The sequence below is a fragment of the Gymnoscopelus braueri genome (assembly GCF_963280865.1).
Source record: "Gymnoscopelus braueri genome assembly, chromosome: 15".
NCBI classification, from domain to species: Eukaryota; Metazoa; Chordata; class Actinopteri; order Myctophiformes; family Myctophidae; genus Gymnoscopelus; species Gymnoscopelus braueri.
In genome coordinates this window covers 36,924,466-36,951,863 of record NC_137620.1, presented here as the reverse complement: position 1 = coordinate 36,951,863, position 27,398 = coordinate 36,924,466, and the positions used below count along the sequence as shown (strand labels likewise).

The 27,398-nt window shown below is 40.5% G+C and overlaps 1 protein-coding gene across 1 annotated transcript; it reads right to left on the bottom strand.

Moving 5' to 3' along the window:
* On the bottom strand, nucleotides 1-27,398 carry LOC308101501 (kelch-like protein 36; the record flags this gene model as incomplete). The annotated part of the gene is made up of 21 exons (XM_080450920.1): nucleotides 27,306-27,398; nucleotides 26,683-26,796; nucleotides 25,867-26,046; nucleotides 25,348-25,482; nucleotides 25,074-25,265; nucleotides 24,183-24,326; nucleotides 23,801-23,969; nucleotides 22,134-22,262; nucleotides 20,270-20,401; nucleotides 19,742-19,939; nucleotides 17,188-17,334; nucleotides 16,341-16,572; nucleotides 7,354-7,467; nucleotides 6,560-6,764; nucleotides 6,052-6,186; nucleotides 5,760-5,951; nucleotides 5,363-5,506; nucleotides 4,990-5,158; nucleotides 2,840-2,971; nucleotides 596-730; nucleotides 1-263 (listed from the first exon to the last, which is right to left on the bottom strand). Exons 2-21 carry the CDS (start codon nucleotides 26,761-26,763, stop codon nucleotides 1-3), a joined length of 3,228 nt encoding a protein of 1,075 aa, XP_080307046.1. The 5' UTR covers nucleotides 26,764-26,796; nucleotides 27,306-27,398.

Here is a 27,398-nt window from a genome sequence, read left to right as displayed (position 1 = left end):
CTAAAACTGTAGCCAGCAGGCTGAACCTGCAGGTGCATAAATCTGTTCCATACCAAGGAAATAGAGATGTCCATCTAGTGCCACGACAGAATCGTAATACTGTCGTGCCACGACAGAATCGTAATACTGTCGTGGCACATGGACAGACATGAGCTGCCAGGTGTTGGTTTTCGGGTCGTATCGCTCCACCCAGCCATCACTGTTCTCAGAAGTCTTCACATTCCCACCCACTGCAAACACATATCCATCTAGCATCACCAGACCTAGGGACCATGTGGGGTTATACAAGGAAAGAATATGAATAAAATTGATCAGTAGAAGTGATGACCATGGCCATATGAAGCCTCTCCTTGGGTAACCAAGGCAACAACACTTAGTGGTTATTCCAAAACAAGCACACATCATTTTAAATTCAACTTGAATTTCAAATTGTAATTCAACCAATATGATTGTGCTTATAATTATGAATTCTCATAAATGATGCAACAAAGAAATATATATATATTTGTTTTTACAAATTTGCCTATGATTATCCTAAGATAGAGACGTCAGGATTAATGCGGTTACATTGAATGTCATAATTTGAACATCTTACTGGTAGAGATAGAGCGTGCCATATTCATGGGAGCCATCTTCAACCAGTTATGGTGAACATCATAGCGCCACATCTCTCTACTTTCCTCATACGGAGCACATGGATTATCTCCTCCGGCCAAATACAGAGTAGAGCCTATAGGGTGGAAGAAGAGCAGAATTAAAGCGGGTTGTGCCTTGATTGTTAATAAATAAAGATTTGAATATGCATACACAACTTGAAATGCCTTCATATTATCTTCGATATTATTTTGATGGTTCACTTATCAAGCCAAGAAATTCACAAAAATAGTTCCAGTGTGTCGTGACATAAGCTGCCAGGTGGGCTGTATACCAACCTTACCACTGGCTGCAGTAGCAAAACTTTGACCAGTGGTTCCAAACCTTTTTAAATCGGTGAAGACACTAGTGAAAAAGGCCGATCTACAAGCTTACAACGCGGTGCATCATGATATGACACGTTGCGAGGTTGTAGATTGGCTATTTTCATTACTTATTAAGTTATTTAAAAAAAAAATATTTTCTGAATATTTTTTGAACATCTGTTGAAATAAACAAATTGTAGGAAACAAAAAAAATAGACATTTACTCGCGCCCCATAAAAGTGGGTCTGCGACACGAAAATGGGTCCTGACCCATTGTTTGGTAAAGACTGATTTAGACTGTGAGCAAACAGTAATCAAAATGGTAAAATATGACTGTTCCCAGTATCCCTCAAAGTGAGGTGAATTGCCTACTGCCAGTGCCTGTCAATCATATGTGCACACTATTCACTGGCTGTAGCGGTTTGGGATTCTGTGCAACACTGCGTCTTAAGAAATTCAAATACCTGGTTGGGCGTCCTTTATTTCCAAGAAAATTAAAGACCCCTACACACTGTACGATATTTGACACGATTTGGCTGTTCGCTGACAAAACCACCGATATCCGTCAAGATCGGGCATTCCTCGGCGAGGTGTTGATCGCACAGTGTGTAAGGTACTCAGAGAAGATACACCCCGATAAAGTGTGGTCGGCGACATGTTCCCGACAACTTTTAGAAATCCAACTTGCTAGATATTTGGGGCTATCGGCCCCAATAAGAGCCGTGCTACAGCCAATGCAACCGGTGTTATTAAAACATTAGAACACGTGCACTCCTTCTCTGATGCAGCCAGGTCATTATTTATTTTATAGGTTGCAGGTATGAGGGGATATCATTCCTTTGTCACTTACTGTAGGCCTATATAGAGTAGGTCTACATGTACATAAAGGTTCGTCATCATCAATGGAATACTTTTTATCACCGTGGCATGAACGTCCGAGGATTATGCTTCTGTTCTGATCAGTGTTGCCAGATTTTGCGAGAGAAATAAGCAACCAGGTCTATGAAAACAATCTCAAAAGAAGAGACTACACGAACACTTTAAAGTTTAAACCTATATAGAAATACATTGGATATTTGAAAATAGCCGATCTACAAGCTCTTTGTGAGCTCGTAGATCGGCTATTTTCAAATAAAAATCTTGAAAAAGAATGTTTTGAAAATGTTTGAATATTTTTCAAATCCACACAAATCTTGCATGGGGGTCTATATTTTCAGAAGTTGTTTGAGAACCACTGGTTTAAACAACATTAGGAAACAAGCCCAGATAAGCAACTACACTTTAGAAACAATTAAGCCCCAAAAAACGCTACCCGCAACTTTACAAAAAAACAAGGCCAAAGCCGCTTATAATACGCGGACATGGCAACACTGCTTGCTGCTCGCTTCATAGAGAGAGAGAGAGACACACACATAGAGAAATATTTAATGTCAATCATTAGCCATTTTCTGGGGGGGAACATTAGGCAAAAATAGCAGATCAACAAGGTCACAATGCAGCGTTGTGAGCTTTTAGCTATTTTTGGTGTATGCAGAAAAAATCAGTCCAAGCCCAGTGGCAACTCAGCTCCAGTTTACTAAGTCTAGAGGGTTGAACTTGTAAGGTGTGTCATTGATTGATTCCCAAAAATAAGGGACAAAGTGTGTCGCTTATCAGTTCAAATAAGCTTCTTCCTTTTCTTGCATAATAACTTCTTTTCTTTTGATATGTAAGGCAACTTTATTTATATAGCACTTTTCATACACCAGGACACCATGTACTGTTTCTATTTTATATTATAATGTGATAATAAAACTAAACTAGTTCACAAATAAATAACGATTCCGGATTTCAAGGGACAGTTGGCAACCCAAGGTTAATAGACTGTTGGTAATCCTCACCTGACGAAACCACAGCATACGTACATATTTTCACAGGCAGGAGTCCCAGAGTCATCCACTGACTGGTCAGGGGATCAAAGCTCTCAATTGTGTGAAAATCTTCAGTTTCACCCACTCCCAGCACCACGATCACTTCAACAAGCGGGGGAGAAGGAGCAAGTCAGACAGAGTAGATTGAAGAGCTCAAGCTGGCACGGGGACTCGCCTGCCCGACGGTCCGAGTCTCACTGGGAAATGGGAATAGCCTTCACTGCTTTATTTTTGTGTAACTCGAACGCGCACTGCTCGGAATGGGTTAAATACATTAATATGCAAACGTATTCCATTCATGGTGATGTGATTGGCATCATAATATGTCATTCATGTAGGCTACAAGCCTACGTGACAAAGATTGTACCGTAACGGATAACATGAAAGACACAGTTGGGCGTGTGTGTGTGTGTGTGTGTGTGTGTGTGTCGTGTGTGTGAGTGAGAGAGAGGCGTGTGCGCGTCTGTGTGTGTGTGTGTGTGTGTGTGACTTGACAGGCAGCGAGGCGAGGCGAGCCGGCGAAACTCTTTCTATTGGCTTGCCATGCTTTCTTTGGTCGTATTCTGGTTCTCCATGTCGTGAAATCAGGGCGTTTCGAGAATATTTAAGGGCGTGTTATTTAAATGACACTCGGTTTCAGCCGTGACATTTATCAAGACTCCGACCCAATGTACGCTAGGATCGGCTGTATAGGATTCGTTGATAAATGTGACTTCGACGTTGGTGTACGGCCGAATATATGGAAAAATATAAGCCGTTTTTTACGCTCCATTGATAAATGAGGGCCATTGTTTTCAACCTTTAATCCATCAATTAAGATTCCCCACATTTTACAAAATAGCAGATCTACAAGCTCACAACACAAAGTAGTGTGAGCTTGTAGATCTGCTTTTTTCCACAATTAGTCGTCAGTACACAAGGCTTAAGTGGTTAATATGCGACCGGGCATTTCCCACCTGATCTCAGTAACTTCTGTGTTACGCCCCCTTCTGTGACGCATGCGGAACTGCTTCGCCCCTAGTCATGCTTCACATTCCAGGAGAACAGCACTGCACTGCCCGGCTTTCCTCTGTGCCTCGCCGTGCCGAACGGCGCACCTCCAACGTTATAACAGTTTTTTCCCCCCAACTACTTCCTAATGTAATATTAGGGGCTGTAGTCTGTTCTCACCAAACGCAACGAGTAGTCGGCCTCGCTGGGGGGCGACAAAAACTTTGCCTAAACATAATAAAATAATTTGCGAAGCGCATTATATGATAAATAAACAGTGCGATGAGAAGGATTCGAGCCCGAGCCGCAGAGATTGATAGGCTAATGTAATAATGAATTGCATTTTTATAGCGCTTTTCCAAGTGCTCAAAGCGCTTTACAATGGTTCATTCATTCATACAGGTGGGGGACATTGGGAGGTGGAGCGGCGAACAGTCGACGCCAGCGTCCCCACTTTTCCCACATTCACACACCAATGGTGGCAAGCGAGCGCCGGCCGAATCATTGGAGGCAATGTAGGGTTCAGTGTCTTGCCCAGGGACACTTCGACGTGTGGTCAGGAGGAGCCGGGATTCGAACCGCCGACCCACGGATCATTGGACGACCTGCTCTACCTCCTGAGCCACAGCCGCCCTAAATGTATAGCGTTGACGCCACTGTGCCATTTGTTATTGCAGGGGTTTGGGAGTTATTTAAACTCGAAAATCTGGCAACTGTATCTGAGATCGGGTGGGAAATGCCTGTTCGCGGTTAATATAGAGAACTAGAACATGAACACAGCACCAGGCACGTACGTGAAGAGACTACATTGCAGTCTCAGTAGTTTCTACATGAGTGAAAGCCCAGATTAGCGGTCACTGAATGAATCCAGGAGAACATTGGGCATTGGCATATATATCTATAAAGGTGCAAAGAATTTAAATTAAAGCTTGAATTGTAAATTCTAAATAATTAATTTAGATAACGCAATAACCATTGTGAAGCCTGAATAGAAAACTGATGTCAAAACTTTCTTGACATTTATGCTTGCACATTGGAGGTATTTGTATTTGCACAAACTAGTAAAAATCTTGATGTATTTTTTCCAGCATCATCAGTTGCAACATGCATGCACGTGTGAGGCAGTGTACCTGTGGTCAAGCGTGTCTGTGCTGTGTTACGGTTGGGCACGAGAAGCCACTCCTTGGCCTCAGAGATGAACCTCTGGCAGCCCTGGTATTCTTTCAGCACATCCAGAGACTCAACCACAGTGTGGAGGTAGGAGGGACTGATGAGAGGCAGACGGATTTGCTCTAGCACCTTAAAGAACACATAGAACACCCATTATGTACCTGCCCCTCTGGATATTGAGTAAAAAACGTTATATAATCCTGCATAGAATCTGCTAGTACTATATACTGAACAGGCATGTAGTGGACAGTGGGTGCTGTTCTAGCAACTGAACAATCTTGCATTTACAAGACCCACACGTATGGATAGGCGGAGACCTCTGAAATTACTGACCTTATCAAAGCTCTGCTTGCGCGTAGCACACTTGTCTAACCACAACATGGTAGCCTCAAACACCATGTCCTCCTTGGGCACATTAAGATGGTCACTGGCCAGAATCTGAGTCAGTCTTTCCACAGACAGGGAGAGGAACTCTTCCTATTAGTAGAAAGAAAAAAACTGTTCTCCTCTGAAGTGCTCACTGGTGATAGATGGTTTGTTTAGTGAAATGGACATGTGACTGTAGCTTATTAATATATATATTCAATCATAGACCAATGACTGTTTCAATGTTTCTACCCAGGTCTGGGTCAGTTGTGGTGCTGGCAGGTTGAGTAATGGTAAGTTAGAGGAGAAAAAGCCAACAACAGACAAACAACTTGGTTAAATGTATGATCCCTCAATCACTGACCTGCTGGTAGATGACACTGAAGTGTTCCACAATGTAATCCATGCTGTGTTTCTCCAACATTTTACAGGAGTGCGCCTCAGCAATGCAGTAAATCCCTACACAGTTATTTATATTCATGTGACGCTCCATATAGTCACAGCAGGCCTCTCGAACAGCCGTGACTTCCAGCAAGTTTGATGCTGCCAGTAGGGCCTAGATCAAATCAATAAATTATCTTTATTAAGCACTGACGTAGGACAAAACTGGAGACTATGAATAAGGTTCATGAATCATCATGACGATATGACATTACCTGCACATTTGCAGCAGAGATGGAGACCGTTGAAGTGTAGGCATAGTTCACCAACAAACCAATCATCTGAGGTTCCACTCCACCGATGGTCACCCGTTCCTGTGTGGACTCCACCATGCCAGATGTAAACATCGCCTGTGCAGGTTGAAAAGCTGAATGACTGGCTTGGAGTGTTCATGGTTTAGAATAATTCTAACGTTTAAAAAAAAAACACATCGGAAATAAAAAATAAAATTCCATAATGTAAACAACTTTAGAAATACTGAAAATATTTAGAAACAAATATTATGATCTAAAAGTTCACAACATGTTGAAGATCTGCTATTAGCTTAAATGGTTCATTTTTAATGTTCTTTTTTTGTTTGGGTCCGAGGAAAACAACAAATGTCTTTTGGGTCTCAACTGAATAAGTTTGGGAATCAATGATATGGAATGATGTTAGGTTCATGTGAAAGCAAAGGTAAACATTTTAATGACATTCCCTTAACAACAGCATGTGTTTATTTACCTGAAAGTAAGAGCTAAAGGAGGCCAGCAGGTAACGATGGCAGGGGAACTCCTGTCCCTCACAGCACAGGATCACATCACACAAGACACTGTTGATCCGCAGCCTGTTGAGGCCCTCCAAGACCTTGTTGGGATGGTTGGAATCCACAAACATCTCAGGAGGTACACTGGTGCTGTCCTCCTGAAGTGCAACGACAACATCCAGACTGAGATTTATAAAACAGACAAATAACCAACTATTCATCTGTGCATATTGTTGCTGATCTGGTAATGTTGCTTTAAAAGGGTAGGCGAAAGAAGCTATGGCTTCAGCCTATACCGTTTTGGTCTGGTTTTTTTTGTATTACCTTTTAACCACAAAATGTACTGAAATAAACTAAAAAACCTGTCCTTGTGTGTACCTTGTGAAATGTCATTTTCCCTTGTATATGAGTCCCTCAGTCAAAGTTTAATGAGTCAACATAATAGGTTTCCTTTCCTTTTGTTGTTATCTTGGTATTCCAGTTAGCGTGTTGACCTGGCTGGGTAATCTAGAGCAGTTGTTTGGTTTTTTAGTCTTTTATGACAAGGACCCCCACATTAATATGCATTTGGCCGCAGAGTGGACCCCCATCTGAAGATATGTTGTGCCTTGCAAGATTTGTGTTGTTAAAATGTTTCAAAAATATTTTAAATCTTTAAAAGAAAAGACAAAAAAATAAAAAAGATCTACAAGATTTGTTAACAGTCGACACACAGCAGCGCTCACACATCAATGCAGTCCTCCAACAGCTATTTGAACACACACACACTCACACAATAAGTGTCCAGTCTCCTTGTCTTGGCAGCCTGTCGTGATTCACTCTGGCAGACAGAAGCCAGGATGTTGTCAGCCATGGCTGAGCTGAGGTGTGGTTGAGAGGGTGGCGTCTGCAGAGAGAACACGCAACATTACATCAGTGACAGTGCATTAAGACCTGAGGACGATTCTACAAATGCCTTCTAAATCAGTAGTTAGTAGTCAGTAGTAGCACACTTTCAAGATGTTTAAAAAATGTTCAAAAATAGCAGATGTACAAGCTTGTGAGCTTGTATACTGAATAGCTAAAGCAAAAATCTAAAATGACACAGATGCTTTCCCAGTTTTAATGGGTTAACTCTGAGAGGGTACAAATAAAGCAACGTTGATGGAATCATCACGATGATTACAGTGATTTAATTCCATTCAGACTGAGCATAGTGAAATGAGGTTGTATAATGTGATCAGATGTGATGGAAGTGTAATAACAATTATATCTAACCAACATAGTAACAGTGTGATCAAATAATGAATGTCGGGGGAAATGTATTCGAGCAGAAGTTGAGTCTTGGGTCTAATATCAAACTCTGCTCTGCATTTGTCTTTGTCCCATCGTTCCTTCCTTTCATATCGCCCATCACTCTCCAGGCAAAAACACTCACTTGTTCTTTCTTTATTGAGCCAGCCTCAATCCAACCATAAACGAGCGCATAATAAATGATAGAAACATAAACATGTGTATTCTTCTGCCCATACATACGCCATGTCCTAGAACATTGGTTCTAAAAGTGGTCCGGGGACCCCCAGGGGTACTTGAGGGGAAACCAGGGGGTCCCCAGCTAAATGATTTATAGGAACCAAATGGACCCTTATGGTATGGGTCTGTAACTCTGAGAGTGTACAAATGGAACCCCATTTGGTTCCATTTGTACACTCTCAGAGTTAAATTAACATTGATTTTACAAAATGAATTGAGGTCCCAGAGATAGAAATGCCATTAAATGGGGGTCCGCAGCCCTAATGCATGTCAAACTGGGGGGGGGGTCCTTAAATTACAGTGATTGAAAATCACTGCTAGAGCCGTAAAAATCTTCTCTTATGGGGCTCCCTGGCATATCTTTTCAAATGGGGGTCCGCGGGCTAAAAGTTTGAGAACCACGGTCATAGAATGAGCGAAGAGGGGAAAGGGATCAACGTCACGTGACGCCTTTGTTTGGCCCGGAGAAGCATCAGCTGTCCCGAATCCGGGTCAAACAAGGGTGCTTATTGGTCAAAAACCCGGATATGTGTCTCATAGAATTGCGCTACAAACGTAATAAACCAAAATAAACATACCTCGTTGTCTGCGCTCAAATCCAAAGGGAATCTAGTTCAACCAAGTAGCCACAACAGACAGCCTCACACAAACAGCAATGGAATTAGTCCGTCTATAAATGTTCATTCATTAAACAATGAAATGTTCACTTTTAGACGTTTTAAACTAGAACAAACTTTCCTCTTGCTGCTAAAGAGAGTAAGTGACTGTGTTACCACTAGTGTCCTCCTGACAACACACACTACATAAGCAGTTCCGGACACAAAGGTAGCAGTGTTGCCAGAATTTGTGAGAAAAATAAGCAACCAGGTCTAGGAAAACAAGCCCAAAAGAAGCGAATAATATTAGGCCACATGACTCATGAGCCCTTTAAAGTTTAATTTGAAAGCTAATTTGAAAATAGCCAATCTACAAGCTAGCTCACAACACGTCGCCATACGAGGCGTTGTGAGCAGTTATATGTATTGTATCTGATCATAATAATAGCTTTATGTGTTTGATTCTACACTATTATCTTTCTAGTCCAAGCAAACATGATAGCTACATCTTTCCTGATTGATCTCTTTATTATGATTATTATGATTACTATTGTATTTATGATGGAAGAAAATCATGGGTGAAAAATTATTCTCCACTTCCAATGCCTGATTTCAGAACAGCTTTAAGTGCCAAGTATGTTTAGGTATACCATATAAAGTATATTTGTATGTTTATAAATTCAATAATATGTATGTTTGTATTTAGTCTTTGATTTGATATGTACGCTATCTAGTCATTAATAAAGTTGTATACCTCTATTGCAAGGCCCTCATTGGAAACAAGTCCGCAAGGACTTTTATGAACGGACCTGTTAGACAAAGTATTTTAAATGTAACTGTGCTGTTTTACATTTTTTGCCTAATAAAATATTCAATTAATCAATAAGATGTCACAATTTGTTCTACTTTTTTGTGTGTATTGTCATCAAATGCCCAACCCAGTGTCGTTTAGCCACGCCCTTGTCTCTGGTGGTCCCACTAGGAAGAGGCCAGCCTCTGCAGGTGGTCTGTACAGGGGACAGGTGTTGACTATGTGGTCGGCAGTCTGCTCAAGCTCCTTCTGCCGTTGGCTCCTGTCTAGGAGTGTAATCTTCCAGGTTGAAGCAGGCAAAATTCCAAATTTCAAACTTCTAATAAGCAAAGGGTCTGCTTTGTTTGAGACAATACTGTGATTACAGTAAAGTTGCCACATTCCATTATGAATCTCACAGACTGACTGTCAAGATGCAAAGGGACACACACATGTCTCCTATCTATGGAGATTGAAGAAAGAAAAGGATACAAGCTACGTGTTCCAATACGATATTTACAGTCTCTTGTTTTTTGAGAGAAGGGAGACTGCGGCTACATTCCAATATTTACCATAAACACTTTGATAATAATATTATATCCATTATTTATTGCTATAATATGAAAGAATATGAAATTTGTTTTGTTTTGTTTTGTTTTATGATGACTTCATTCACTTCCAAACTAATTTGACAAATTGCTAAAACGTCTAAAGAGAATGAAATCTTCAGCATTCCGTAATAATGATTGAGTGGATGAATGAATGACAGCTGTAAACCTGCTGATTTTGGTGTTTGAATGCTTAAAGTCATACTGTGTGACATCATTCATTTTAATAGTCTTTTTGGTGACAGCTGTGGTAGCTCCAAAACCGTACATGTATTCACTTTAAAATGCATAAATCGATACATTTCCGATATATTGCCGATGTCAGGAGCAGACACTTCTATGTTTAGAGAAGTTGTCAAAAAACACATTTCAGTGGAATGGTTATTGTGGAAAATATACCAGTGAAAGATTATATCAAAACTAACTTTTGTGTAATTGAAAAGGTTACACAGTATGACTTTAATAACCTTTGCTTTGATCTTCAGTTTTGATTGATCTTAATAAGTCAGTACTTTAGGTGTTGTGGTACCTTTCCTAGAAAGGAAGGAAAGAAGGAAGGAAGGAAGGAAGGAATTAATGAAGGAAGGAATGTAGGCCGGATAGGAAGGTTAACAAAAGAAGAGTCCCGTTCAACCAGAACTTATTGTAAAATATGATTGTAACTAATCTGTATGGTAGAGCAGAGGTTCTCAACAGTGCATGGGGTCCTTGATGGGGTCCCTGGGGGGCCACTAGCTCAGTGTTTAGCAGATATACAATCTCACATCGCATCGTGACCCGTTGTGAGCTTGTAGATCTATATAGGGTGCTATATTCACTAATTTAGCTCGGGACCACCTGGAACTCTTTCAAGGACCCCTGGGTTGTCCCCGGACCCCACTTTGAAAACCACTGCTCTAGCTAGCTGATTGATAGTTAAAGGAGTAGTTCACCCCGAAAATGACGTATTTTCCATCAATTACACATCACATGAAGCCTTGAATTTGTGGAGATTTTTTGGTTTTTTTCACATTCCTGAGCCAATAATTTGATGACCGGCGGAGTCTCAATTGAGTCTCCTACTGAGTCTACTACTGACGAAGGACCCGGTCATCGAATTAGTGGTTTAAGAATCCGACAAAAACAAAAAAATCTCCATGAATTCAAGGCTTCATGGGGTGTGTAATTGATAGAAAATAAGTATTTTAATTGTTCACCATTAATTACATGTACAAGTAAACACAACTAGAGAACGTACTAGGATGTTTTGATCAGAGTTTAACTATTCGCCGCGCCTCCGACCAAGTGGAGCTTACTATGTAACCGTGCTCGGGTTGTGTGTGTGTCCGTGTGTGTCTCCGTGTGTGTCTCTGTGTGCGTGCACTGCCTCAGCTCTGTGTGCAGCCAAGTAAATGTCCAATATAGACGTACCCAGTGCCGCTTTAGACTCCACAGGGGCCCTAAGCATGATACAGGACACATGCACGCGCGCTGTCCTCCGTGTGTGCGTTTTTTTTTTTGTGTCCTCCGTGTGTGTGTTTTTTTTTTGCGGTTCTGGGCGGATTGGGTTCGTTTAAAAAAAAAAAAAAAAATATTTATTTTTTTTTTCCCGGCGGGTAGGGGCCCTGCGTGGGCCGGGGCCCCTCGCAGCCTGCGTAGTGTGCGTGTAGGGAGAAGCGGCCCTGGACGTACCATACATCAAATGAAAGGCCTTTGAAAACTGAACACACCTGTCAAGGTTGCGTTTAAGCCCGCCCCTTCCCCCGGAAGCCACGCCCCGGAGAAGGTTCCTAAAAACTCCCCATTGAAACCCCATGTTAAATGAAAAGTGCCCGAATCGCTCCGAAACCTTTTCTACCCCCCCTAAGTGGGGGTCTACGAACAAATACTTCGGGCTTGGATTTTGGCTCCGCCCCCCGGAAGTGGGTGAAACAGCCACTTCAAACACTTTGTTGAATTGTTCAAAAACATTCAAAGTTTTTTTTTTGTGAATTTGTATTTTTCTAAGATGCTCCTTTTAACGCAGATTTTTCTGTATTTTTTATATATTTTTTTATTGGTTACTTTTTTTTAGATGATTTCTTTTCATTATCATTTAATTTTGTTGGCGTTCGCTTCCCGCGTTCGCGCGTCTTACTTGTGATCTCTATACAGTACAGTACAGTACAGTACAGTGAAGGTTTTCTGGACCATCATCAGACCAAATCACATCTAACAAGAAAGAGGTCCCAGAGGGAGAAAAAATGTGATATTAAAATGGTTCAGAATCACTAGTATCATAGTATGTTAATACAATGCAACTAGTGGTTAGAGGTGGTCTCTTCCATTGAGACATTTAGACCGTACTGTTTGACAATGTCAATAACGTTAAATGAAGCAGACGGCACACCGGATTGGACACTAGATATTGCAGTTCAGACAGACATCTTTGCAAGACCTTTGGATTGTTGCTTTAAGGGAGGATGTGTGAGGAAAGGAATGGAGGATAGAGGAGACACCCAATCTCTCTTAGTCTTAATACTGAAGTTACCACTAATTAATACAAATATGTTTCCCGGGGTTGGAAATGCCTTTATTTTTCAGACATAGCCTAAAACATAAATAAGAAACTAATATATACATGCTTTGGAGAACAAGGGGAAAAGCAAAGGAGAGAAGTTAGTAGGGAAGGGAAGCAGTTTTCTGTTTTTAAATGCATTCCATGTTTTTATTTTTACTTTTTTTTTACATAACCATTACAAATAAACTGACAGTTCCTACATATCTGATCGAATGTAAATAGCCTATTGGAAATTCATCTCAATGAATCCAATTTTGTGTTTTTTTCCTAATTCAAGGAGAAATATAAAGGAATGAGAGGAATAATACTATATTATAATATATAATAGCACACAGATGTGTGTTTATAAATATGTATGTATTTAGTCTTTGATATGTAAGCTATCTAGTCATTAATAAAGTTGTATTCCTCTATTGTACCACAATTTGTGGTGATGCTTTTATTGTAGTTATTTTATATCTCTATCCATTTATGTCTTACAGGACATTATTGTGTACATAATAGAACTCTTTCTAAATGAATATAGGCCTACATTTCTTTCAGGGGGGTTGATGCTTAATATAACAATGAGCACAATAATTAGTCTTGGTGATATATTAGAGACAGAATGAAAATACAGCTTCAGTCAAAATAACATCCCGTGACCATTACATGACTAGACTACATGTAATCCTAAAAAGTATTCAGTGAAAAGTACTTTATACCAGAAATACCACTCCCTGTAACGGTTTCTCACGGTTTTGAAAAAAGTAAATCAGGCCGTAAAAGTCACGTGACAACATTAAGTAACAGCAACATTAGTTCCATTGTATCAAACTAAAGGTTGAATAGAAAAGCATGCGACATCATTCAGTAACAGTAACACTACTCTGTTTCAAAGTACGGTGGATGACGAAACACATGTGATGACTACCCAAAGCCCCAGAGTGACGGCCAGGCTGGTCGAGCGTTCGTCACCCATGGCTACCCAACTAAACCACCTCACTGTCTGCAAGCAGGACTGGGACCCCCACCTGTCCCCTGGTCCAATTCAAAAGTATCCATGATCCTGTTATATAATTGTTGGTGGTCAGTCTGCGGAGCCAACATTTCACTGCTTGTATGAGTTAGAGACAAATAAGCCCAGAAGAGTCAACAAAGTGGACCCCAGTGGCTAATATGTTGGTGGCGAGCTGTGGACCCCAGTGGAGAACCTTTTGTTGGGCCCACCACCTGAGCCAGAACAAAAGGAGAGGCAGGATTGGATAATTGTGCAAAGCTACGAGAGATACTGTGGGTAACACATGAACCGACGCAGGGGGTGCTTGCAGAGGCCGGAGCCTGGCAGAAGATTCCTGATGTGCGCTATGGACTTGGCTCTGGGGGCCGAGGTGTGGGTGTTCCCTCCTGGAGACAGGGGGTGTTACTTCATAACAAGTCGAATGGAACTGTACTTAACAAACTGTCAGATGTAGTGTAATGCAAGGGTTTGCAAACTTTTCAGGCTGCAACCCACCAAAATAATCATATTTGAACTGGGGACCCCCACCCTGACAAGCACTTGGAATTGTAGGAGTTGAGGCGTTACATTTAGTTTGACTTAGTTCCAGATACCTATTGTAAAAATAGCCGATCTACAAGCTCACAACACCTCGTAGAGCTTGTAGATCGTCTATTTTCACAATGCTTGCCTCTTACATAAGACAATTTGGCCAATTTGGTATTAAAAATCACAACCTGTGTGAAGTGGGCGGTGTCTTGCTAGCTAATCACAATACTGAATGGAGTCAACCAATCATGTACAAAAGATAAATACATTTAGTGAAACACTCTTTATGATGGACGAAACCATAACTTTACAAAAACAAATTTATTGTTTTTGTAAAGTTATGGTTGCTTATATAGGGCTATGCACATGTGTCATGTGACACTGGCCAATCACAGTCCTGAATAGATTGTGATTGGCCAATCACAGCGCAGGATAATTGTACACATTTCCAAACCTCACTTTTAGGGCCGGTTTCACTGCCCAAGATATTTGTACATTTTTCCAAATCTCACTTATAGGGGCGGTTTCACCGCCCAAAAAGGTCTTAAAAATCCTTAAATTGTCACTTTAGAAATGTGCAGATACCCTGTATACACTTATACTTTATGTTGGTTTGTTTACTGTTGAGTGAGAAAACAATGTTGCACATTAAGCTAATCATCAAAATAATTTGGGGACCCCCCTGGGGGTGCTGACTGGTGCAACCCCCAGTTTGGGAACCGTTGGTGTAATGGGAGCAGCTGGTGGGAGGTATGCAAGGTGGTCCTCCAACGAGACCGAATGGCACCAGCCTCTCGCCAATGCCGATGACAACCAGTGGGGGGGGATATCCCTCCATACCAGACGCATCTCCCTGGGAGACACCAGAGACCCAAGGATGGGAGAAGAGACCCCCCAGTTAGTCGTTACACCATTAGGTGAGTGGGTTACTGAGGACAGTTGAACCCCTTGGGTGAGGGGCTGTATCGAGCGTGTAGTTCGGGCCACTCTGCTGCATGTAGACAGGGATATCAATGAATCAATGAGGGCATGCATACAAAAAAAGTCTTTAATGATCCCTGTGGGGAATTCAGGTGTCATAGCAGCACTGCAGAAGGCAAGAAACAAATAATAAAGTTTTTAAACATGTAAAAGGAAAACTCACACCTAGCACTTGGACTGACCATGATAGCAGTCACTGTGCCATAGTGTATGAATGAACAATTTCTAAATATAGGTACAAATATAAGTATAAGGTTATCTCCAAAATATGAACAAACAGTATATCTACATATAAAAAAACAGTGGGTGCTCTTGAGATAACTTGCTCCAGGTGGATGTGTGGTTCTCACAGTCAATATATATTCTTGAAGAATATTTTTTGCTGTGGGAAACTTTTATAATTGGGCCTCCTGGCCATTATGTGTATAAATAAGGACTGAACCTAGAGTGACTAATGCTTCTTAACACACCCTGAGGAATACCGACAGTTGGCATCCTTATATGGCTTTTAAACTTTTTTTAAGTTACATTATGCCAAGAAGACTAGAGACATTCAAGGCTTTTTAACTACATCATCGGCTCATTGAGTGTGCTTTAAGTTAACCTGATGGCTTCCCTGTCTTCATATAAGGTATCTGTGAACAGACTATCAGCAGTGAACGCGAGTCTGATATATGCACAGTGTCAGCCAGCCTACACAGTAGGTATACGGATCATACATTATGTACAGTCAATCAACAGTGACTTTAATGTGCAATATACAAATCTATTGACAGTGAAACATTAAGAGCAGTTAATCTAAGCAGGAAACTGTACTTCTATCTACTCTATCGAAAGCACAAATACCTACTGAAGTGAAGATGATGGTTAAACAGGCAGGTTTGACACCCCACTTTGTACTAGAATATATTGCCCCAGTAGAGCCATCTGCCATTTTCATCGTCATATCATAATGATCCATCTTCATCAACCGCGGGTGTATGACCACTCCTCAGCCTGAGAGACACGCAGCCTTGACTGTTGATATGACCAGCAGCCATCTTCTCCACAGTTTCCCACATGTCCGTCTTTTCACAGTAGCGCTCGATGTTCTCGAGAGGCCCACCCCTACATGAAGAGAGACCAATAGCCATGAGAGAAATTATCTGGTGTGGACAAGAAGCCACCTTTTCCCAGGCATTCCTGAAGCAGCAGCAGTGTCTTACCTGCTGTTGACAATGTCCTCGTAAGCAACACCATCGTCGCTATCTTCTTCGTCATCATCACCTGCTTCTTCCCCTCCTATTATGTAGATCTTTTCATCCGCTGCAACCACGTAATGTGAGAAGCGTCTCACTTTCATGGGGGCGCACATGGTCCACTGGTTGGACGTGGGTTTGTAGCACTCCATTGTGTTTTCCTTTATCCGATGATCATTTTCATTATAATGCACACCACCTATGGATAAACAAGAATTAACAGTATAGCGGCTGTTAGTGGGCTTCATCATGTGCCCAAACTACAGTGAAATTTAAGTGAGTCTAACTAGTAGCAGTGGTGGATACATTTAATAAAGTACTTTTACTTACTGTAAGTACAATTATGAAATACTTTACTTTCCTTGAGTATACAAATATATATAAGTGCTGTTTTACAGTTATTTGATAGTTTTATTTCATGGTAACTAGCGGATTTAATTGCAGATTTAGATTAATACAAACCAAACATTAACTGATAAATGATGTATTATTATAGGTTAAGCTATTCAGCAGCACACAAAGTAATTGAAATCAGCCCTACCGTTTACCAGCTACAACATCTGAGGTGCTTAAAACATTAATGCATTAGTAATTACAATCCAATGTTTGTGAAGTGGGCCAGTCTGCATAATTTACTTCTGTTTGATACTGAAAGCATAATCTTTATTCGAAAACTTTAGCATTTTTACTGGAGTAAAATGTAGAACAAAGTATTTCTACCTTCTAGTATTGCAACTTTATGTAAAAAATAAGTAAAAACACAAGAGTACTTCTTCCACCACTGACTAAGAGCCTTTAAAAACAGATATGATACCTGTGACGTATATCTTTCCATTGAGAGTACAGGCAGCTGCTCGATCCCGCGGAATCTGCATAGGAGCAATTTCTGTCCATTCAGAGGTTTCAGGGTTGAACTTGGCCGACCTGGTCGGGGGTGGCGCATCAGGAGGTGGGGAGCTACCTAAGGCCCAGGAGGACACACACACACACACACAGCAAAACATTATTCATGTCAACAGGAGGGAGAAGATTGAATCTGTAATAATACCAAAGGCTTCTGACATTTACAGTTAACCATTATCATGGTTGCTGGTGAGAAAAACGCGATTTTTTTTGATGGTGAAATTTTTTTGACGGTGCAATTTTTTGCAACCTGACCATGATTTTTATTGGAGCTGAACAATGATCAAAAAGAATAATCAAGATCGCTATGCAAACTACTGCAAATTTCAGCATTGCAAAATTGTTGATCTGCTATTTTTGAAAAGTGTTTTCAAAAAGTTGGACCTACTTTCATACAGTGTACACAACAATACAATTCAGTTATTTATTTGAATATTACTTGCATTTTTATTGGATTTGATATACTCTGTTTATTTTTCTTCCAATGACTTGGCCTTGTAGATTGAAATGTGCTCACTTTAGAATTTTAGACTAATCGATTAAACCATAACCTTAACATTAACATTAACCATGCATTAACATTAACCTAGATCTACGTCATTTCAAATCCAACCGTTGACCACCATTGATGTAGATCTACGTCAATTTAAAAAGATCATTTAAAAAAGAATTAAGCTAAAGGGCGCGCTCTTCCAGTGGCGGCTGGTGGAATATTCCCCAGGTAGTGCTACACCAAAAATTAAGGCAACAATAACATGTACTATATATATGTATTGTCATCACACTAGTTTATTTTGATAGACCCTGCCCTAGTAGTAGTCATTCATTTGTCTTGTAGTAGTCATTCATTTGTGAAAGACAGACATAATTAATGGCATGAGAAATGTTTTAGATTAAGTACTACACCTTTTTGGCTACTAATAAAATACTGCTGTATTATATGATTCATATCCATCAATGGTTTAAAGTAACTAAATACATGTACTCAAGTACTGGACTTAATTACAATTTTGAGGTATTTTTACTTTACTGGAGAATTTCCAATTTTCAGTACTTTTACTTCTACTCCACTACATCTCAGAGGCACATATTATACTTTTACTCCACTACAATTATTTGAAAACCTTAGTTACTAGTTACTTTGTAGACTGTGATTATTATTACAAAACATACATAACCACTTCAGCCCTATATACATTTCGGCCATTTGAAAATAGCCGATCTACACGCTTGTAGATCTGCCATTTTCAAAGGATTTGTATACATGTCATACATTTGAAAACTTGGGACATTTGGGACATTCTGCATATTGAGTACTTTTACTTTTGGTACGTTACAGTTTGATACCAATACTTTTGTAATTTTACTCAAGTGAATTTTTAATTCCGGAATTTCACTTGTAACAGATTTCTACATTGCAGTATTGATACTTAAGTAAAACATTTGAGTACTTTTTCCACCACTGATATCCATTCACTGCAACAACAACAGACAAAAAGTGGTTTTGTTTTATAAGTTTATAACTATACTATATTATGTTTACAATCTATGTAAGCATTTTGAAAACCAGCATTCTTAATCCTGTATCATACAAACCAAACCGTGTGTAAATCGGTTGAGAACTTTTCATGCCTCAATAAGCTTGTGGGCTTGAACCTCGACGATACCGTCGTGCGTCGAAGCATAACTCAGTCAGCATAGACATAACATGCATAGAAAGTGAAGCTCAGCAGTTGGAATGAGCAGCAGCAGTCAGTACAGTTGTATACAGATGTGTATAGATATCTATGCGCTAGAGGCGTAGCAAACCTGCGCGCAAAGAAGCCCTGTTCACTAACATTGAAGAGTGAACTATACTCTGCGCGAACTAACATTGCGAAATATTTTTGGGCACACAGCATTACGTTTAGGCACAGTAGTTTTTATCTACATGTTATGGTAGATTATACAATTCACTCACTAACTATATAATATTTACCTTGTTGGTTTGATCATTTAAAACATATACAGAATATATTTTAAAGTAATATTTATTCAAGGAGGTGGTGACGGGCCACCACTGCGCTCTATCCCTAACCTATGAATGATGAGGACTACGAGAGAATGTTAGAAGCAGAAATGACGTCATCCCAAAAACAGTCACTCCATCCACTCCCATGTTATAAGATGTAGAAAAACATATATATATATTGCCGATAACAACAGAACGGACGATCGCGGTAAAAATGTTTTTGTTCCAGTGGATAAACGAGACCCTCCCCCTCCCCCCAGACAGCCTTTGTCTACATCCGTGGCTCTGCGTGGATCGTCAAAATAAGGTAAAAAAAGCTGGCAGTGCCGGATGAATTAATTAATTAATACCTGGCAGAGAATGTGTCAACTGCCTCTCCAAATAGTCGCAAATTAGTCACTGTTCAAAAAAAACCAACAGGCTGAACCTGCAGGTGCATAAATCTGTTCCATACCAAGCAAATAGAGATGTCCATCTAGTGCCACCACAGTACCGCCAACAGAATCGTAATACTCTTGCACAATGACAGACATGAGCTGCCAGGTGTTGGTTTTCGGGTCGTATCGCTCGATTGAGTTATCATTGTTCTCAGAAGTCTCCTGCCACCGATCGCCACCCACTGCAAACACATATCCATCTAGCATCACCAGACCTAGGGACCATGTGGGGTTGTACAAGGAAAGAATATGAAAACAATTGATCAGTAGAAGTGATGACCATGGCCATATGACGCCTCTCCTTGTGTAACCAAGGCAACAACACTTAGTGGTTATTCCAAAACAAGCACACATCATTTTAAATTCTACTTGAATTTCAAATTGTAATTCAACTAATATGATTGTGCTATAATTATGCATTCTCATAAATGATGCAACAAAGAAATAAATATATATTTTTTTTACAAATTTGCCTATGATTATCCCAAGATAGAGACGTCAGGATTAATGTGGTTACATTGAATGTCATAATTTTACAATCTTACTGAAGTTAGAGCGTGCCATATTCATGGGAGCCATCTTCGACCAATTATGGTGAACATCATAGCGCCACATCTCTCTACTGTCCTCATACGTAGAACAAATATCATCTCCTCCGGCCAAATACAGAGTAGAGCCTATAGGGGGCAGAATTAAAGCGGATTGTGCCTTGATTGTTAATAAATAAAGATTTGAATATGCCTACACAACTTGAAATGCCTTCATATTATCTTCTATATTATTTTGATGGTTCACTTATCAAGCCAAGAAATTCACAGAAATAAATAGTTCCAGTGTGTTGTGAGATAAGCTGCCATGTGGGCTGTATACCAACCTTACCACTGGCTGCAGTAGGTAACGTTCTTGTAGCAAAGTTTTGACCAGTGGTTCCAAACCTTTTTAGATGGGTGAAAACACTAGTGAAAAGTAGTGAAAAAAGCCGATCAACAAGCTCACAACGCGATGCATAATGATATGACACGTTGCGAGGTTGTAGATTGCCTATTTTCATTACTTAGAGTTATTTTAAAAAATATGTTATTTATTCAATTATTTTGAAAAATGTTTCACACTTTCTATTTTTTGAACATCTGTTGAAATAAACAAATCGTAGGAAACAAAAAAAAAATAGACATTTACTCGTGCCCCATAATAGTGGGTCTGCGACACGAAAATGGGTCCTGAGTCTGACCCATTGTTTGGTAAACACTGATTTAGACTTTGAGCAAACAGTAATCAAAATGGTAAAATATGACTGTTCCCAGTATCCCTCGACCAGTGACATTGCTCTAAATCTAGTATATGAAGTGAATAGCCTACTGCCAGTGCCTGTCAATCATACGTGCACGCTAATCACTGGCTGTAGTGGTTTGGGATTCTGTGCAACACTACGTCTTACTATGTTTACTATGGCCTGGCCATAAAGCTTGATCAGAAATATTAAGAATGTTACTTAGATAGCATGTTGTTTGAGAAGACAGATGTTAAATTTGATGTTTACCTGGTATCCTAGTTTCTTAAAAGGACTAGATTGTTCTCTTTGCACTCTATTTATGGTATGTGACCATTTACCCCTGTTCATTACATGTACTCAGATTTAGCTCTGAATAAAAGCATCTGCTAAAGGACAAATTTGTAAATCGTACCCTTAAAGAATTCCACTTGACTTTCCAGCACAACAATTCCAACAATTCAGAGGTAAAACAGAGTAGGATCCATTACAGGTCCTGATAGGGTTGCCAGCTACCTGAAATTCAAATACCTGGTTGGGCGTCCTTTATTTCCAAGAAAATTAAGGGACGCCAGAAAAAGTATAAATGTACAGTTGTATATTAGGCCCTACTAGCAGTTGTATATTATATATTAACCACTTGAACCCCAGCATCCATATTCTGGGGGGGAACATTAGCCAAAAAAAGCAGATCAACAAGCTCACAATGCAGCGTTGTGAGCTTTTAGCTATTTTTGGTGTATGCAGAAAAAAAATCAGTCCAAGCTCAGTGGCAACTCAGCTCCAGTTTACTAAGTCTAGAGGGTTGAACTTGTAAAATGTGTGTCATTGATTGATTCCCAAAAATAAGGGTCAAAGTGTGTCGCTTATCAGTTCAATAAGGGACACATCTTTCAGTTGTATTGTTCTTATTGAACTTTTAATGTATGCTATTTAATTACCTCTTCCATTAAAGGAAAGGATTCCAAATAAGCTTCTTCCTTTTCTTTCACAATAACTTCTTTTCTTTTGATATGTACTGTATCTATTTTATATTACAATGTGATAATAAAACTAAACTAGTTCCCAAATACAGAAAGATTCTGGATTTCAAGGGACAGTTGGCAACCCAAGGTTAATAGACTGTTGGTAATCCTCACCTGACGAAACCACAGCATACGTTATTCTTTTCACAGGCAGGAGTCCCAGAGTCATCCACTGACTGGTCAGGGGATCAAAGCTTTCAACTTTGTGAAAATCATCATCTTCTGCACCCAGCACCACGATCACTTCAACAAGCAGGGGAGAAGGAGCAAGTCAGACAGAGTAGATTGAAGAGTTCAAGCTGAAACCAAATGTATTTCATAAAAACTGGACCATCTCACATGTATGCTGGCCTTTGGACAGATATTGAGTTTCAGTTTTCCACCTTTAATCCACCAGGATTCCCCACATTTTACAAAATAGCAGATATACAAGCTCACAACACAAAGTATTGTGAGCTTGTAGATCTGCTTTTCAATAATTTAATATTCTGTCCCTATCGGTACTTAACTTGAACAGCGCTGAGTCGGCTCTGGCGGACTTGAGCAACGAGAGGCACCGTGCCTCGCTGTGCCGAACGATGCACCTCCAACGTTATAACAGTTTTTCCCCCCCAACTACTTCCTAATGTAATATTAGGGGCTGTAGTCTGTTCTCACCAAACGTAACAAGTAGTCGCCTCGCTGGGGGCGACAAAAACTTTGCCTAAACATAAAAAAATAATTTGCGAAGCGTATTATATGATAAATAAACAGTGCGATGAGAAGGATTCGATCCCGAGCTGCAGGGATTGATAGGCTAATGTATAGCGTTGACGCCACGATGCCATCTGGTATTGCAGGGGTTTTGGGAGTTATTTAAAGCGGTCCGCTCATGTGAGAGGCAGTTCCACGGGCGTCAAAGAAGGGGGCGTCACCAATTGTTACTGAGATCGGGTGGGAAATGCCTGTTCGCGGTTAATATAGAGAACTAGAACATGAACACAGCACCAGGCACGTACATGAAGAGACTACATTGCAGTCTCAGTCATAGATATATATAAAGGCTAGATGGCTCATGGGGGCGTTGCAAGCGTAGCTCAACCGCGGCCATCTTGCGACGGTCATTCATAACATTATGTCTATGGGGCATATACTTTGAAATAACCATAGCGTGCTCAATTTTCATCCAATTTTCAAACGGTTTGGTGTTTTCAAAAGATGTAGTTTTGATACTGCATACTTAATTTTATATATTAAAAAAATACATGATTATAATTATAAGTATGCAGTGTCATAACTACATCTTTGGTGTTTACAAAACACCAAACCGTTTGAAAATTGGATGAAAATTGAGCACGCTATGGTTATTTCAAAGTATATGCCCCATAGACATAATGTTATGAATGACCGTCCCAAGATGGCCGCCATGTGGCAACGTTGTACTCCATTGGCCAGCAGCGCGGGTGAGTCATCTAGCCTTTATATATATCTATGGTCTCAGTAGTCTCTACATTAGTGAAAGCCCAGATTAGCAGTCACTGAATGAATCCAGGAGAACATTGGCATATATATCTATAAAAGTGCAAAAAATGTAAATTAAAGCTTGAATTGTAAATTCTAAATAATTAAATCATAACGCAATAACCATTGTGAAGCCTGAATAGAAAACTGATGTCAAAGCTTTCTTGACATTTATGCTTGCACATTGGAGGTATTCGTATTTGCACAAACTAGTAAAAATCTTGATGTATTTTTCCCAGCATCATCAGTTGCAACATGCATGCACGTGTGAGGCAGTGTACCTGTGGTCATGCGTGTCCGTGCTGTGTTACGGTTGGGCACGAGAAGCCACTCCTTGGCCTCAGAGATGAACCTCTGGCAGCCTTGGTGTTCTTTCAGCACATCCAGAGACTCAACCACAGTGTGGAGGTAGGAGGGACTGATGAGAGGCAGACGGATTTGCTCTAGCACCTTAAAGAACACATAGAACACCCATTATTTACCTGCCCCTCTGGATATTGAGTAAAAAACTTTATATAATCCTGCATAGAATCTGCTAGTACTATATACTGAACAGGCATGCAGTGGACAGTGGGTGCTGTTCTAGCAACTGAACAATCTTGCATTTACAAGACCCTACACGTATGGATAGGCGGAGACCTCTGACCGTCTGAAACTACTGACCTTATCAAAGCTCTGCTTGCGTGTAGCACACTTGTCTAACCACAACATGGTAGCCTCAAACACCATGTCCTCCTTGGGCACATTAAGATGATCACTGGCCAGAATCGGAGTCAGTCTTTCCACAGACAGGGAGAGGAACTCTTCCTATTAAAGAAAAAAAGGAAGAATACAGTAGATTAGCTGATAGAAGGGGGCACGGTGGCGCAGTCGGTAGCGCTGTCGCCTCACAGCTAGGTCCTGGGTTCGATTCCCGCAGGGGACGCTGTGGGCGTGTTCTCTCCTCCGCGTCATCAGTGCCCATACCCTAGGTGGGGTTGGTGAAAGGGCCTTTCTGTGTGGAGTTTGCATGTTCTCCCCATGTTCCCTAGGGTAGGTACCCTCACAAAAACATGCAGTAACTCAGTAACTCAGTACTCAGACTCAGTAATCCTGGTCACTATACTGCCTCCCCCTGGCCAGCCGGGGCGCCTGATGGAGGGGAAAGGAACTGGTTGGAATAACGTGTTCCTTCCACGAGCTACGTCCAATCAGGGAAACTCTCCCCTGTCAGGTGACAAGAAGGTCAGTTGGCTCTCATGCATTGAAGGAGGCATGAGCTCGGCCCTGGCCTCCCTAAGTTTGCAGAGGGAAGGTAGTGCCCAGGATTACATAGACAATTGGCACTGGGTGTAAAAAATAGGGTTACAAAATCGTGGGATAAAATTTTGGGGAAAAAAAAAGATTAGCTGATAGATGAGTATGTTCCCATACTAGACCAATGACTGTTTCAATGCTTCTAGCCAGGTCTGGGTCAGTTGTGGTGCTGGCAGGTTGAGTAATGGTAAGTTAGAGGAGAAAAAGCCAACAACAGACAAACAACTTGGTTAAATGTATGATCCCTCAATCACTGACCTGCTGGTAGATGACACTGAAGTGTTCCACAATGTAATCCATGCTGTGTTTCTCCAACATTTTACAGGAGTGCGCCTCAGCAATGCAGTAAATCCCTACACAGTTATGTATATCCATGTGACGCTCCATATAGTCACAGCAGGCCTCTCGAACAGCCGTGACTTCCAGCAAGTTTGATGCTGCTAGTAGGGCCTAGATCAAATCAATAAATTATCTTTATTAAGCACTGACGTAGGACAAAACTGGAGACTATGAATAAGGTTCATGACATTACCTGCACATTTGCAGCAGAGATGGAGACCGTTGAAGTGTAGGCATAGTTCACCAACAAACCAATCATCTGAGGTTCCACTCCACCTATGGTCACCCGTTCCTGTGTGGACTCCACCATGCCAGATGTAAACATCGCCTGTGCCGGTTGAAAAGCTGAATGACTGGCTTGGAGTGCTCATGGTTTAGAATAATTCTAACGTTTAAAAAAAACAAACATCAGAAATAAAAAATCTAATTCCATAAATGTAAACTAGATATAGTGAAAATATTTAGAAACAAATATTATGATCTACAAGTTCACAACATGTTGTGAGCTTGTAGATCTGCTATTAGCTTAAATGGTTCATTTTTAATGTTTGTTTTTCTTTTTTTGTTTGGGGCCGAGGAAAACAACAAATGTCTTTTGGGTCTCAACTGAATACGTTTGGGAATCAATGATATGGAATGATGTTAGGTTCATGTGAAAGCAAAGGTAAAAAATTTAATGACATTGCCTTAACAACAGCATGTGTTTATTTACCTGAAAGTAAGAGCTAAAGGAGGCCAGCAGGTAACGATGGCAGGGGAACTCCTGTCCCTCACAGCACAGGATCACATCACACAAGACACTGTTGATCCGCAGCCTGTTGAGGCCCTCCAAGACCTTGTTGGGATGGTTGGAATCCACAAACATCTCAGGAGGTACACTGGTGCTGTCCTCCTGAAGTGCAACGACAACATCCAGACTGAGATTTATAAAACAGACAAATAACCAACTGTTCATCTGTGCATATTGTTGCTGATCTGGTAATGTTGCTTTAAAAGGGTAGGCGAAATAAGCTATGGCTTCAGCCTATACCTTTTTGGTCTGTTTTTTTTGTATTACCTTTTAACCACAAAATGTACTGAAATAAACTAAAAAACCTGTCCTTGTGTGTACCTTGTGAAATGTCATTTTCCCTTGTATATTAGTCCCTCAGTCAAAGTTTAATGAGTCAACACATAGGTTTCCTTTCCTTTTGTTGTTATCTTGGTATTCCAGTTAGCATGTTGACCTGGCTGGGTAATCTAGAGCAGTGGTTTGGTTTTTAAGTCTTTTATGACAAGGACCCCCACATTAATATGTATTTGGCCGCAGAGTGGACCCCCATCTGAAGATATTTTGTACCCCCTTGCAAGATTTGTGTTATATATATATATATATATATATATATATATATATATATGTTAATATTTTAAATATTAAAAAAAAAAGACAAAAAAAAAAAAAAGATCTGCAAGATTTGTTAACAGTCGACACACAGCAGCGCTCACACATCAATGCAGTCCTCCAACAGCTGTTTGAACACACACTCACACAATAAGTGTCCAGTCTCCTTGTCTTGGCAGCCTGTCGTGATTCACTCTGGCAGACAGAAGCCAGGATGTTGTCAGCCATGGCTGAGCTGAGGTGTGGTTGAGAGGGTGGCGTCTGCAGAGAGAGAACACACAACATTACATCAGTGACAGTGCATTAAGACCTGAGGACGATTCTACAAATGCCTTCTAAATCAGTAGTTTTCACACTTTCAAGATGTTTCGAAAATGTTCAAAAATAGCAGATGTACAAGCTTGTGAGCTTGTATACTGAATAGCCAACGCAAGAATCTAAAATGACACAGATGCTTTCCCAGTTTTAATGGGTTAACTCTGAGAGGGTACAAAAGCAACGTTGATGGAATCATCACGATGATTACAGTGATTTAATTCCATTCAGTAGTGAAATGAGGTTGTATAATGTGATCAGATGTGATGGAAGTGTAATAACGATTATATCTAACCAACATAGTAACCGTGTGATCAAATAATGAATGTCGGGGGAAATGTATTCAAGCAGAAGTTGAGTCTTGGGTCTAATATCAAACTCTGCTCTGGATTTATCTTTGTCCCATCGTTCCTTCCTTTCACATCGCCCATCACTCTCCAGGCAAAAACACTCACTTGTTCTTTCTTTATTGAGCCAGCCTCAATCCAACGATAAACAAGCGCATAATAAATGATAGAAACATAAACTTGTGTATTCTTCTGCCCACA